This window comes from Polypterus senegalus, chromosome 1, assembly GCF_016835505.1.
Source record: "Polypterus senegalus isolate Bchr_013 chromosome 1, ASM1683550v1, whole genome shotgun sequence".
Classification (NCBI taxonomy): domain Eukaryota; kingdom Metazoa; phylum Chordata; class Cladistia; order Polypteriformes; family Polypteridae; genus Polypterus; species Polypterus senegalus.
This window is the reverse complement of record NC_053154.1, coordinates 188136855-188150648: the sequence shown is the minus strand read 5'-3', so window position 1 is coordinate 188150648 and position 13794 is coordinate 188136855. Positions and strand designations below refer to the sequence as shown.

Sequence of the window (13794 nt, the reverse complement as noted above, 5' to 3'; positions counted from 1 at the left end):
GGTTTCCTAATGATGACTGTGAACAAGCTATAGCCCTAATGAGCTAATAAAGTCTGTGACCTGGAAGAAGTTATCTGAGACCTTTGGGGTGCCCAAACATTTGCATGGTGCTTCTTTTTTCATTGTACAAAACAAAAACAATTCACTAACCTTGCCTAAAATACTGAAAAGAAATGTGTCTTTTTTAACTTTATGCCTTTTGGTGATCATTTCATGTTCTGCTCACTTAACTATTCACTGTAACAGACATTTTAAGTAAGGGTGCATTCCACTGTATATTATTTCTATACTCTGTGGAAAGAGCACAGTTTGCAAATCTGTTGTATAATAATATAAAGAATGGATTCTGACCCATTCTGTGTCCTTTATTCTATACGCTGAGTATGCTTATGCTCTAAATTTAGAAAGAGAGGCACTGCCAGGATATTTATATTGCAAGTAGGTGTTGTGTTCTGTTCCGTAAAGGGTTTATAATGAGCCTCACTGGGTCCAGTGAGCATGTAACTTTGTGTTTTAAAGGAACCATACCACCCAAAGAAGTGAATTAGTCTTGCAGAATTTAATTATATTTTAATTTTTTCATTATTGTCTTGTTTTTTTTTTTTTTCAGGTGTTTTACAAATGGAGGCTTTAAGTTCAAACAAGTTATCGAGGAAGAGGAGAAAGGAGGGGTCAAATGGGGACACCGAAGAAGGCTCTGCTCCTGTCAAAATACCACGCTGCACTGTGGTGAGGGAAACGGGACTACAGGGACAGTACAAAGGGTTGACTTTCAAGCCTTATAACTAGAAAAGTGACAAATGAAGTATTCTAGTGAGGAAACGTGTGACACTGAATTGATACCAAGTATAAAGAAAAGCATTTTAATTGTACAAGGATTATTTATTTCAAATATCACTTAAATAGTGGAAGACAATATCTCATTTTCAACCAGGGCTCACCTTGTTTCCAGTTTGTAGACATGTGGATTGAATTGGCAGATTCATGTCTAAATTTTGAAATAATTATTTAATTAGGCACCGTAGTGCTTGATTGAATTAGTTCTTTTTTATTTTATATAGCACTTTTGATGGTACTAGATACTTGGTTAATTGTTCAATTTGTTTTGGTGCTTTTATTTGACCCTATTTCTTTGTACAACTTTTTCCTAAGCTGTGGCATATTTTGACTATTGTTGTTGAGTTATTTGTAAATATTGGCTTTCCAGAAGATTCTGTTTAGATTTTGTAATCTAAATTGTAGTCAGGACTTTTGCATTGATTTCATTTTCTTGAGTTTATCTGACTTGTGGGTGTAGGTAGCTGAATAGAAACATTGTAAAAAGTAATGTTTACAGATTTAAGCAAAGTGAACACTAGACTAGCTTAACATTGAGTGGTTACTGTTGTGATCTGATAAATAAATACTGTGTATGTTGTCTCATAGCAGACATGTCTTAATGAGGAAAACTTGGAGGCATAGAGCTTCATTGTCATCTGCACTTAGCATACTTGTCCATCACAGCAGACAGGTTTTGTGCTAGTCTAATTTGAGAAGAATTAGAATTGATGTGATTTTCTCACTCCCACCCTCTAATCTGGGCATGATGAAACACTTTGTTTTGTCACAATAATATTCCAGCTGCATAGTGCATATGCAGGTATTTTATCTTGGATCAGTGTGTAGCTAGTACAAAAATGGACATGTGAGAAACAAATTGACATGTCTTACATTGTAAAGTAAGTGTGAAAACATCGGGTTAAGCACATAATCATAAATCATTTATAGCATGCATCATCAGAGATGGTATAGTTTTAAACTGTTCTCCAAGTAAAACTAAATTTATTGTCATCTTCCATAAAGCAAGGCTTCAGAACTGGAAAATAGTTAATGTAAATTTTAAACTTACTACTTGTCTGAATTGGGTAAGGGACCAGGTCTTGAGCCTGGGTCAGACAGTCGGTGTCCAGAAATGAAGAGAAAGTCACTTTCAGGGTTTAAAGGCTGGCCTGAGAAGAACTTGTGGTTCTCCTGTTTCAGGCTCAGTTGAGTGATGCTTGTGTTGGTTAACCATTTGCATGACTTGCCCGATTATAAAATTCCACCAGCACAGCTATAAGTTATCTAATGCAATGGGAAACATCAGTTGGGTATCAGAGTTCTCATAAGAAAGATGCTCTGCCTATATAAGAGGTTTGCCCAGAGTTGTGCTGCTTTTCACCTATCATGTTTTATTGTTTTGTCAAATTATTTATATGGACAGTTTCCGGCCTTTAATGACCTCTTGGGCACAGCCATCAGTGGTGTGTCTGTCTGTGGAGAGAATATCAACCTTGCTGAAAGGTTTACTTACCTTGACAGTGACATTAATGTCTTTTGTGACTCTTCCTCTGAAGTCAGTAGATGGATTAGTAGAGCATTGGTGTTCATGAGATCGCTGGATCAAGCCAAGAGGACGCCCATGTAACACCTGGCTGTGGCAGATAGACGGTCATTTCCTGGTGAGTGGGACTGAACCGAGTGTCTGCCTGGTGGGTTGCCAACAAGGATCCCGAGCTGTTTCATCGTGTGGTGGGTGTGGCAATGCACTCTACCAGTGCATCCTGCCCAACCAAACCTATCCTGGCCTGATAGTTTCAGATTGCCTTATTGACTCTGTGTATGAACTATTCAGCACTTATGTTTATGACTGCATTAAACTTGATACCCTTAGCTAATTTTGAGGTGGACACTACTACCAGAGCAATGTCATTAGTAACTTTTTTTCATGGACTGTCTTAATCTTTTACATACTTATGACTCAATACATTTTATACAACAAGACTTATACCCTTAATGTCTATCCCAGTACCTGCAAGGTTATACATTTTTACACTGTCAAAATACTTATTATTTTCTAACTTGTATCTGTTCAGAAGGAGAGTAGTTTAACACCTGGCCTTTGCACAAGACTCAAATGTTATTTAATCATGCTTTAATGAAGGTGATATTGTATAACATACAGTGCCTGCTGGAAAGTATTCACAGCGCATCACTTTTTAAACAGTTGGTTATTTTATAACCTTATTCCAAAATGGATTAAATTAATTTTTTCCCTCAGAATTCTACACACAACACCCCATGACGACAACGTGAAAAAAGTTTACTTGAGGTTTTTGCAAATTTATTAAAAATAAAAAAACTGAGAAATCACATGTACTGTACATAAGTATTCACAGCCTTTGCTCAATACTTTGTCGATGCATCTTTGGCAGCAATTACAGCCTCAGGTCTTTTTGAATATGATGCCACAAGCTTGGCACACCTATCTTTGGCCAGTTTCGCCCATTCCTCTTTGCAGCACCTCTCAAGCTCCATCAAGTTGGTTGGGAAGCGTTGGTGCACAGCCATTTTAAGATCTCTCCAGAGATGTTCAAACGGATTCAACTTTGGGCTGTGGCTGGGCCACTCGAGGACATTCACGGAGTTGTCCTGAAGCCACTCTTTTGATATCTTGGCTGTGTGCTTAGGGTCGTTGTCCTGCTGAAAGATGAACCGTCGCCCCAATCTGAGGTCAAGAGCGCTCTGGAGCAGGTTTTCATCCAGGATGTCTCTGTACATTGCTGTAGTCATCTTTCCCTTTATCCTGACTAGTCTCCCAGTCCCTGCCACTGAAAAACATCCCCACAGCATGATGCTGCCACCACTATACTTTACTGTAGGGATGGTATTGGCCTGGTGATGAGGCGGTGCCTGGTTTCCTCCAAACATGACGTCTGGCATTCACACCAAAGAGTTCAATCTTTGTTTCATCAGGCCAGAGAATTTCGTTTCTCATGGTCTGAGAGTCCATCAGGTGCTTTTTGGCAAACTCCAGGCGGGCTGCCATGTGCCTTTTACTAAGGAGTGGCTTCCGTCTGGCCACTCTACCATACAGGCCTGATTGGTGGATTGCTGCAGAGATGGTTGTCCTTCTGGAAGGTTCTCCTCTCTCCACAGAGGACCTCTGGCGCTCTGACAGAGTGACCATTGGGTTCTTGGTCACCTCCCTGACTAAGGCCCTTCTTCCCCGATCGCTCAGTGTAGATGGCCAGCCAGCTCTAGGAAGAGTCCTGGTGGTTTCGAACTTCTTCCACTTACGTGTTATGGAGGCCACTGTGCTCATTGGGACCTTCAAATCGGCAGAAATCTTTCTGTAACCTTCCCCAGATTTGTGCCTCGAGACAATCCTGTCTCGGAGGTCTACATATAATTCCTTTGACTTCATGCTTGGGTTGTGCTTTGACATGAACTGTTAACTGTGGGACTTTATATAGACAGGTGTGTGCCTTTCCAAATCATGTCTAATCAACTGAATTTACCACAGGTGGACTCCAATTAAGCTGCAGAAACATCTCAAGGATGATCAGGGGAAACAGGATGCACCTGAGCTCAATTTTGAGCTTAATGGCAAAGGCTGTGAATACTTACAGTATGTACATGTGCCTTCTCAATTTTTTTATTTTTAATAAATTTGCAAAAACCTCAAGTAATCTTTTTTTCATGTTGTCATTATATGGTGAATACTTTACAGATGCACTGTATATTATGGGCTTTTATAAGGATGAATTACTCAAATTATGATACAAAGCATAGTGTAGTGAATAATTAAGTAGCCTTAAAGAGGAGCATTAAAGGCAGAAATGTAAATGTGTACACAGTGCAAGAATATATTCTTACATTGTTCAGAATATTTTCTCTGATATGCAGGACAATTTCCCCTTGAGGACAAATAAGTAATATCAATCTATCGAATTCAGAAACACTCTTCAGGTAGACTTGTGATGCTGTGCATTCTGAAAATCTGGCAGTCAATAAACTGTCTCACAGCCCAAAGATTTGTTATAGTCTTGAGCCTACAGTATGTTATTATTTTTGCAAAAAACTAATGGCAGTTTCCAAAGTTGTCATTAACACGTGGCCAGTTGCATTACTCTTCAGTTCATTACAAATTTAGGTTACCCATTCTGTAAAGAATTCATTTCTGGCTTCTGTCTTCCCCTAATTTTTTTTCAGTGTCCAAGTAGGTTATTCACCATTTAATTACATTAATTCTACTGGATCAATCCGGTCAATTTCTGTGAGAATTTGAAAAACGGAAAAACCATTGCATTCTCAGAACAAGACTGAAGAGATTCAGCTCAGTTTGCCTCCTGAAGTAATTTGACCAAGAATCCAGTTTGGTAGCTGTTGTCTGCACTGTGTCTGGTGTTGCTAGGTCTTTATTTGTAGCATGGTGATCAGAACTACTGTGCATGAAATGTGTTCTCACCCTTAAGAGTGCAGGATGTGTATCATCTATAATAATATGTTCATTGTTATTTAGCGATGTACAAGCTTAAATTATTCAGAATGTCACTCAGATTGCAAAAAACAATCCAAAACATTCCTTGAGAGTCCATACATTCACTGTCTCATGTAACCTAACAGGATAGACTGTGCAAAGCAAGCACATAGGCGTGCATGGTTAGCTCACCAAAAGTTAAATTAGTGTAGCTGCATAACAATGAGTGAGCAAACAGCATCAGGGAACAAAATGGTCCAGCAATCTATGTCGTTAGATTTAATCGCAAGACATGGATCATCCTCATTTGCATTGAAGTGGTTCGTCTTTGAAAAGACTGATACTGCTCAAAAGACAGCAATCTGCATAGTATATAGGAGATTGGTTGCCATTACAGACAGCTTGACAATGAACTTGTTTCACTGTCCACAAATTAAACACCGCACAGAATATGAAGAATACGGAAAGCTTCAGGAGTCAGCTGTCCACGACAGGTCTAAATCACCCAAGGTACAAGCACACAACACACTGTGCAAACTTTAGTGTAATCATTCTACAAAATTGCTGTATGAAGAGAAAAGCAACAGATGGCATGACATAAAAAATTCTGTCATCCATTACATCACAAAAGATATGGTCCCAGTTCAAGTGGTTGAGAGGAATGGTTTCAAACAGCTTTTGAATACATTCGACCCCAGATACACAATGCCTGGCTGAAAATATTCCAGTCAAGCAGCTCTGCCTAAATTGTATGATTCATGTCGCCAGACTGTTGAGGCATAAACTTCAGAAGGTTTCACATTTTGCCACAAGAATGGATTTATGGTCAAGCTGAATATCTGAGCCATACCTCTCCTTGACAGTTCACTTCATCAATGAAACCTGGGAAAAGCTGCTGTTTGCAGACATCCTACTTCCCAGAAGACTACACAGGCAACATTCATTGCGCAAGGTCTGAAATATACTGCATGGTTTGCATGACAACAGACAGTGGGGTTAACATTGTCAGTGTTGTATGGATTTACAATTGGAAGAAGCTTCCTTATTTTGGACATAGGCTTCCTATTGCCATTGGTGAGTAATTTTGGTTCCTAATGCAGTTTAAATGAAATTGATCTAGTATGGCGACACTGTAGCTGTCAGGCGCAAAAAAAAAAAAAAAACAATTCTGTTTGGATGAATTATTGATAAATTTGGACAAATTACATAATTTGAATGGATTATTTTTATTATTTCTGTTAGAAGCATATGCCTATTGGGCGTGTTTTACTTTACAAGCCGTCTTGGTGTGAGGTCCTCAATCTGAGAGCACATTCTTTATTTCACTATTTAAAACACTTTCACAGGTCCCTGCCTACTCTTCCCATTCCATCCTGCCCCTATAACTGCAAAAGGTGGAGCAGGTGATGACACAAGGAAGGGAGCAAAAAATAAAAAAAAGTCTCTTGGCAGCTACTGTATTTAAAAAAAAAAAAAAAAAAGAAGGAATTCAGAGAAGGAGAACAGTGATGTAAACCCACTTGTGTGATGGAATACACAATACGTTCATTTCCCCAAATTGCGGAAACTTGCAAAAAAGTACATATGCACCCCTGCCTCAAGCAGCCCTTCTGCGAGGGCTTTTAGCATTAGAGGAAATGTTATAACCATGCTACTCTGAAGCCAGATGCCAGATTGGTGTTTCTGTCCCACAACTTGTTCCTGCGGTAGAATTTTACAATTTGTATTTTTTTTCTGTTACCTTTGTGCAATATTGGACAAAGCTTGATTTTTAATTTTTTTTTAAATGTTATAGTTTTTTTATATCTTGGTGTAATTTATGACAGAACTTGTTTACAGATGTTGTAGTTATTTTCCTGTGAAAAATATACCATTTGGTAAAGCTACCTAAGAGTTTGCTCAGTCAATGGGACTATGTTAAAAATAAAACAGAAGAGTACATAGCTGTGTTTGTATAGGATGCCAACTTAAAAACTGTAATTTTACAGTGTACTGGCAGACTTGAGAGTCCATAGGGTTTAGTTTTCTACCGCTTGCCCCAGTGCATCAGCCCTCTGCTACTAGACAGGAAACGGCTACCAGGATCCAAACAGCAAAAATAAATATTGCCCAAAAGGTGTTTTGTTTTTCTTTACATGTGAATACAGTGTATGGATATCTAGATATAAAATTAGTTAGAAGTGCACATATTAACTAATGATCTTGGCCCATGAGGCTCTTATTCCTGTAATATTTACTTCTTTCTCATTAACCAGTTTGAAGTCAAGCTTAATAAATTATTGCCAGTAGCTTTTTTAATTTGTAAAAGCTGAGTTAATGACCAATATCATGTGTAATAATTAAAATAAATCATAAATTATTATTTACTCAAACAATCTTGTAGGTATATTGTGTTATTCAGGTGTTCCTCTGACTAAATTATACAATAAATAACAACAATTATAGAAATAGATATTACAACTGATGCTTCACACTGCTTTTCCAAGGTATACCCAACAAGGACTGGGATGTTTATTTTGTAAAAAGATGCTGTTTTGTTCATATTTGTGACTTTATCTATTTTGATTAGAAATTTCATAAGTGAGCTTTCGAAAATGGATACAAATTTCCCATCAAGAGAATCATAGGCATAGTTTAAAATAACTACAGGAAGTGCCACGCATTGTCTAAAGTCCAAAGTTGACTTGCTCCAGTAGAGCAGTATAACTATAAAAGAATTTGTAGTTTTTTTGCTTGCTGATCAAAGCATTGTCCTCACTGCAGCTGGATGTGACTTAGACAGACATCCTATATGTTCTGCACTTTTCTCTTAAATACTGATGTGCTCAGCATAAAACATTTGTATGACCCAAAGAATAATTGAAACACACTCTGATATTCAACACATTCAATAGTTATGTATGAAAGAGTATAATGATTTAAAATAGTAGCGCAGAATTTAATGTGGTTGGTGAGCGGTTTAAAACAAAGCTGCTGAGCTCAAAGCTTTGTGAAAGTTTGCATATGTGGAACAAACACAAACTTTATTGGAAAAAATGGGGAACTGTGCAGCAGGCAAGATGAACATGACACCAGTGGACAAAATCACTGGCTAATCTACTTTTAATAATTGACATATTAAAAATCAAGTTGTGAATTATTCAAAACAGTCTAGCCTGAGATTTGTGTAGCAGCAGGTCCTATTTATGGAGCCCAAACCACAGAACCCCAATGCGTAAAACGCAGAACCTGGGCCAGTAACCCTCAATTGTAACTTTTGACAGTTTGGGTCATTGCTTGAGTTAAATAAAAGGGCTTGACATGTATGAAGAATATTGGTTGTCCAAGGTCTATCTGGAAAAATGTACTTGAAGTCATTATTTAGTCCATGACTTAAGTGGATGGTTCCACTAAGTCTTAAAATAGCCAAGCTACTTGATTAATGTGTTTATAAATTAAAATTTGCTGATTTATTGTGCTGTAGTGCTTGCTCTGAGGGTTTACTGTTTTTCAGGGTCTGTCCCAGCCAGCTCCATTTGCAGATGAGATTGAGACTCCACACACGCAGCCATACTGCAGAGTTTCAATAGAAGAGGCTCGGAAGGGAACTCCACGTAAGTAAAGGATTTAAACTCTTGTACCGCAAAAATCCTTGTACCAGTGGTTTGCTCTGTGCTCACTGTCTACTTTGATTGCAGCTCATCGGCCTGTGCGGGTTTATGCTGATGGAATCTTTGACCTCTTTCACTCTGGACACGCTCGTGCTCTCATGCAAGCCAAAGATCTCTTCCCAAATACCCACTTGATAGTGGGAGGTGAGTGAGCTGGATCTAGCTGGGAAATGCATATATCCACTCATTGTATTTGAAGCAGCCTGTTACATATGCTGTTCTCACACAGTATGCAGTGATGATCTGACACACAAATTCAAGGGGTTCACGGTTATGAGTGAGGACGAGAGATATGATGCTGTGAGTCACTGCCGCTATGTGGATGAGGTTGTTCGCAATGCACCCTGGACTCTCACACCAGAGTTTCTTGCCAAGCATCGGGTGAGTGCATACACTGAGACCTGTGCTGCACTGCAGCATGTCAGTACAAAACATTTTTTCCATAATGTATTTTTTGCAGATTGACTTTGTAGCCCATGATGATATTCCATACTCCTCAGCAGGAAGTGATGATGTCTACAAACACATTAAAGAGGCAGGTGTGTTAGGGCTGTGGGTTCTTTAGGTTTCTTCATTAACCTTAAATCAAAGAGAGGACTGATATATTATTTATTTCTTTTAGGGATGTTTGCTCCTACGCAGCGCACTGAGGGCATTTCTACCTCCGATATCATTACCCGCATAGTACGGGACTATGATGTTTACGTACGTCGGAACCTTCAGAGGGGCTACACAGCCAAGGAGCTCAACGTCAGTTTCATCAATGTGAGTAGAGGACCCCATTTTGGGGCGCCGCAGTGAGTGTACATGTGCTGCATGTAGTTGAATGTGAAGTAGTAAAGTGTGCTTGTGGCGTTTGAGCATGTGGTTGGCAGTAGAATAGCAATGTGTGCATTTGTTGACAAGTCTTGGAAGAAGTGTTTGATGTATGTGCGTAACTTATTTAAAGGAGTGTTTCCTTAAGAGGCATTAGCTCTCCGAAAATGTGTTGTTTTGAAATTGCGACACATTAAGTAACTAAACAATATAGTAATATGACAGAAAAGGCGATATCCCTTCCATCATGATTACGGCGGTATAAAAATCACATGGAAAAAAATATACTTTAGCTTACATTTACTGACGGTTGACGCGGTTACAGTAGGGAAGCATATGACCGACTTTTATCCAGGTGGGAATCTGGATCTACGCAGTCTGTCATTTTTTCGTTTCCACACTGAAAAGGGTTTTCGGACGGAGCCGACACTTGCTTCGAAGGGTTTAGCTGTTGTCCAAGCCTTTTAATACTGCCTGCTCCACTTGCTGGTCTTCTCTGTCTCCAAACAAGGGCAGGTAGGGACTGAACTCCTCCTCCACAAAATACAGAAATATCATAATGCTTACATGCCTGTTCTCATTCTCCCAACAAGGAAAGAAGAGGAGGTATGTGTGTGGTTCCCAGTTCACACTTTGAACTGTGTATGCTCACTAGGAATCTATACTAATAAAAGGCAAAGCCCTCACTGACTGACTGACTGACTCACTCACTCACTGACTGACTCATCACTAATTCTCCAACTTCCCATTTAGTTAGAAAGCTGAAATTTGGCAGGCTTATTCCTTACAGCTTACTTACAAAAGTTAAGCAGGTTTCATTTCAAAATTCTACACGCAATGGCAATAACGGTCGACAACGTCCGCCATGTTGAACTTTCTTATTTATAGCCCCATCTTCACGAAATTTGGTAGGTGGCTTCCCTGCACTAACCAAAACTGATGTACGTACTTATTTTGGTGGTATGATGCCACTGTCGGCGGCCATATTGAATTTTCCAAACGTCACTAATTCCCCAACTTCCCGTGTAGGTAAAAGGCTGAAATTTGGCAGACCCATTCCTTACAGCTTAATTACAAAAGTTAAGCAGGTTTCATTTAGAAATTATACACGTAACGACAATAACTGTCAACAACGTCCGCCATATTGAACTTTCTTATTCATGGCCCCATCTTCACGAAATTTGGTAGGCGGCTTCTCTGTGCTAACCGAAACCAATGTACATACTTATTTCGGTGGTATGACGCCACTGTCAGCCGCCATATTGAACTTTCCAACATTACTAATTCTCCAACTTCCCATGTAGGTAGAAGGCTGAAATTTGGTACTTATTTCAGTGGTATGATGCCATTATTGGCCGCCATATTGAACTTTTCAACAGCCTTTGTTACTTATGGACCCATCTTCAAGAAATTTGGTACACGGGTTCCCAACGCAAACTGAATCCTACTTACATACAAATATACGTCCATAGCCTGCAGCTCGGCCACCGTGTGAGGTGGCGTTGGGTCCCCCATTCCAACTCCTCCCATGTTGTTGGCTGCCTGCCTATATAAGACCGTCCGTCGGACCGGTCTCTACATTCCCTTCCTTGCTTCGCCACGGGATTCACGTCTCCCTACTGATTACTACAGCCTTTTTGTTTAATCCACGGCTTCTCCGCTGTTTTATTGTTTGTTTATTACAATTATAGTTATTGTATAGGTATTTTAGACTTACTTTACATTGTTCAGGTACCCATTTCCTTTATCATTCCAACCGTACCCCCATTAACATGTCTATTGAGGTGATCACCATCGATCAAAGAACTGTCACTTACCGAGTGGTTTCCATGCCCGGAGATGGCACCTGCCTTTTCCATTCTCTTTGTTACATATTGCACGGCCATATCAGGCTCACTCTTGATATCTGGAGGAACATTGTGTCTCATGCATTGAATGACTGGGACAGGTTCAAGGTGTGGACTGATGACGGTACAGGAGATAATTATACTACACAGGAGCACTAGAAGAGTGAAATGCTTAAGCCCTTCACCTATGGTTCTGAATGTGAGTTGATGGCTGCCGCTGAATTGTTCGGTTGTTGCTTTCAAGTATACCGAAATGGCCAAATATTTTACACCTTTCAACAACCGCCAATGCCTCTTAAACATCTTAGATTCACAGGTGACGATTTCAGTAGTGGACACTTAGATGTTTATGAATGTTTAAACTTTCAAAAGCTGGATGTGATTTTATTGATGAAACCCGGTTGTATGCTTACAATGCTTGACAGATGCCGAATGTTACTTCAACACAACAAATCCTGCAAATACTGTCGTAATTGAAACAAACCATGAAACTGAAACCGATTTAAAGAGTTAAGCGCAGCGCACAGCTTGGTCATGTTACAACCGGAGGGCCGAACTGACAACATGGTATACAAAGAGATCCTTAACAAATAATTATTGCCATATTTTCCCTCAGTTTAAAAAGGTTTAATTTTCTTCTTACCAATTAATTTGCTACTTCAATAATGTTTAATTTAAAACCAGCTTCATATTTTATTCTGATCAAATGCTCCATCGTAGATAAGGGATGCTCTTATGATAAAGATGTATGAGGGTGTGAGATACAAAAATACACAAAACAGTGCAAACGTCGCTTTGGAATAGTTCGGGTATTACCATGTGGTCACGCAGGCACAATACATAGAAAAAGAAAGTGTGCTCTGTGGTTACTGTCTCAGGTGGGCTTATCATAATCTCTTGGACCAATAGCATGAGTTTTCCTCATTCAACTTATACGACCGACATTATAAAATACCAGAAATTCTACGGTAAAATCAAGTCCCAACTTATTGGAAATTACAGAAGAATTTTTTTTTTAATTAAGATTCCTGGTGTCAATTGGTATAACCCTAAGTTGTCACCTACTCTGCTACCCACCTACACTGCATGTGCATCTTTGAGAAATTTATTGGGACTATTCATGTAAAGCACTTGGGGTAGCATCTTAAATGTAGTTTGTAGAACGGGACAAGTGTGGGCATGTATTTGATGATTTATGCATAATTTCATGTAGTTTGTGTCCACTCTTCAACCATCAAGACTACCATACTCTCATTTTCCTCCTACTCTTTTCATTTGTCAGGAGAAAAAATACCATCTACAGGAGCGGGTTGACAAAGTCAAGAAGAAAGTGAAGGATGTGGAAGAGCGTTCCAAAGAGTTCGTTCAGAAGGTAGAAGAGAAGAGCATTGACTTGATCCAGAAGTGGGAAGAAAAATCGCGGGAGTTTATTGGCAACTTCCTGCAGATGTTTGGTCCAGAAGGAGCACTGGTAAAAGATTTTTTTTTTTTTTTTCTCTCTGAGGTGACTGAGCCCTTTCTATGGTATTCTGCATATGTACATCACTTTTCTTACTCAGTGTTTGTGTACCATGCTCCTTCCACCCTACTTCCCCATTTTGATGTAATAATATGTTTCATTCATTCTCTCTACAGAAGCATATGTTGAAGGAAGGGAAAGGTCGCATGCTGCAGGCAATCAGCCCACGCCAGAGTCCTGACAGCAGCCCTACAAGAGAGCGGTCTCCATCCCCCTCCTTCCGTCTACCCTTTTTCACAAAATCATCGCCCCCCTCATCCCCCAGAGCAAGTGCTGCCAGGGCGTATAATATCAGCGAGGATGAGGAAGAGGATGACTAGCCCTATCCATTTTGCCCTAGCTGACTCCTGAAAAGTAATAAGCACAGTGTTGCCCTGCTCAAAAGAGGGAGGTGTGGACTGGACAGCTTACTAATATTGCCATGGAAACAGGATGGTTTCCATCGAGCTGAGAGAATTTCACCACCACCTACCCTGCTACTTTGTAGCGCCACCATTTGGGTGGTAGCAGGTGTTAGATCACTACTGTCTGGTGCTTCCTGCTCGTAGTCCCTGTTGCTGGCCAGCACCACGCGTTCTCGTTGGGGTTACTGGATACTTGAGAGAAAAGGCCATTTTGTCCATTTCTTTTTGTCCTTGAATTTAATTGGTCTATGTAATAAATGGAAAAAGCTCCTTTTGA

General features: G+C 39.7%; 2 protein-coding genes across 4 annotated transcripts in view; both read left to right on the top strand.

Moving 5' to 3' along the window:
- The window catches only part of dynlt2b (dynein light chain Tctex-type 2B), a 19579-nt gene extending 18879 nt beyond the window's left edge, over nucleotides 1–700 (top strand). For both annotated transcript variants that reach the window (XM_039764651.1, XM_039764637.1), the window contains exon 7: nucleotides 611–700. The gene's annotated coding sequence lies outside the window, so the exon portion shown is untranslated. The remainder of the gene's footprint in view (nucleotides 1–610) is intronic.
- LOC120536292 (choline-phosphate cytidylyltransferase A-like) overlaps nucleotides 1–13794 on the top strand; it is a 23557-nt gene extending 9763 nt beyond the window's left edge. For both annotated transcript variants that reach the window (XM_039764631.1, XM_039764623.1), the window contains exons 2-9: nucleotides 611–729; nucleotides 8775–8874; nucleotides 8959–9075; nucleotides 9161–9312; nucleotides 9392–9470; nucleotides 9554–9696; nucleotides 12877–13065; nucleotides 13230–13794. In XM_039764631.1, coding sequence (XP_039620565.1) covers nucleotides 622–729; nucleotides 8775–8874; nucleotides 8959–9075; nucleotides 9161–9312; nucleotides 9392–9470; nucleotides 9554–9696; nucleotides 12877–13065; nucleotides 13230–13433 — 1092 coding nt within the window. In that variant the 5' untranslated portion in view covers nucleotides 611–621 and the 3' untranslated portion in view covers nucleotides 13434–13794. The remainder of the gene's footprint in view (nucleotides 1–610; nucleotides 730–8774; nucleotides 8875–8958; nucleotides 9076–9160; nucleotides 9313–9391; nucleotides 9471–9553; nucleotides 9697–12876; nucleotides 13066–13229) is intronic.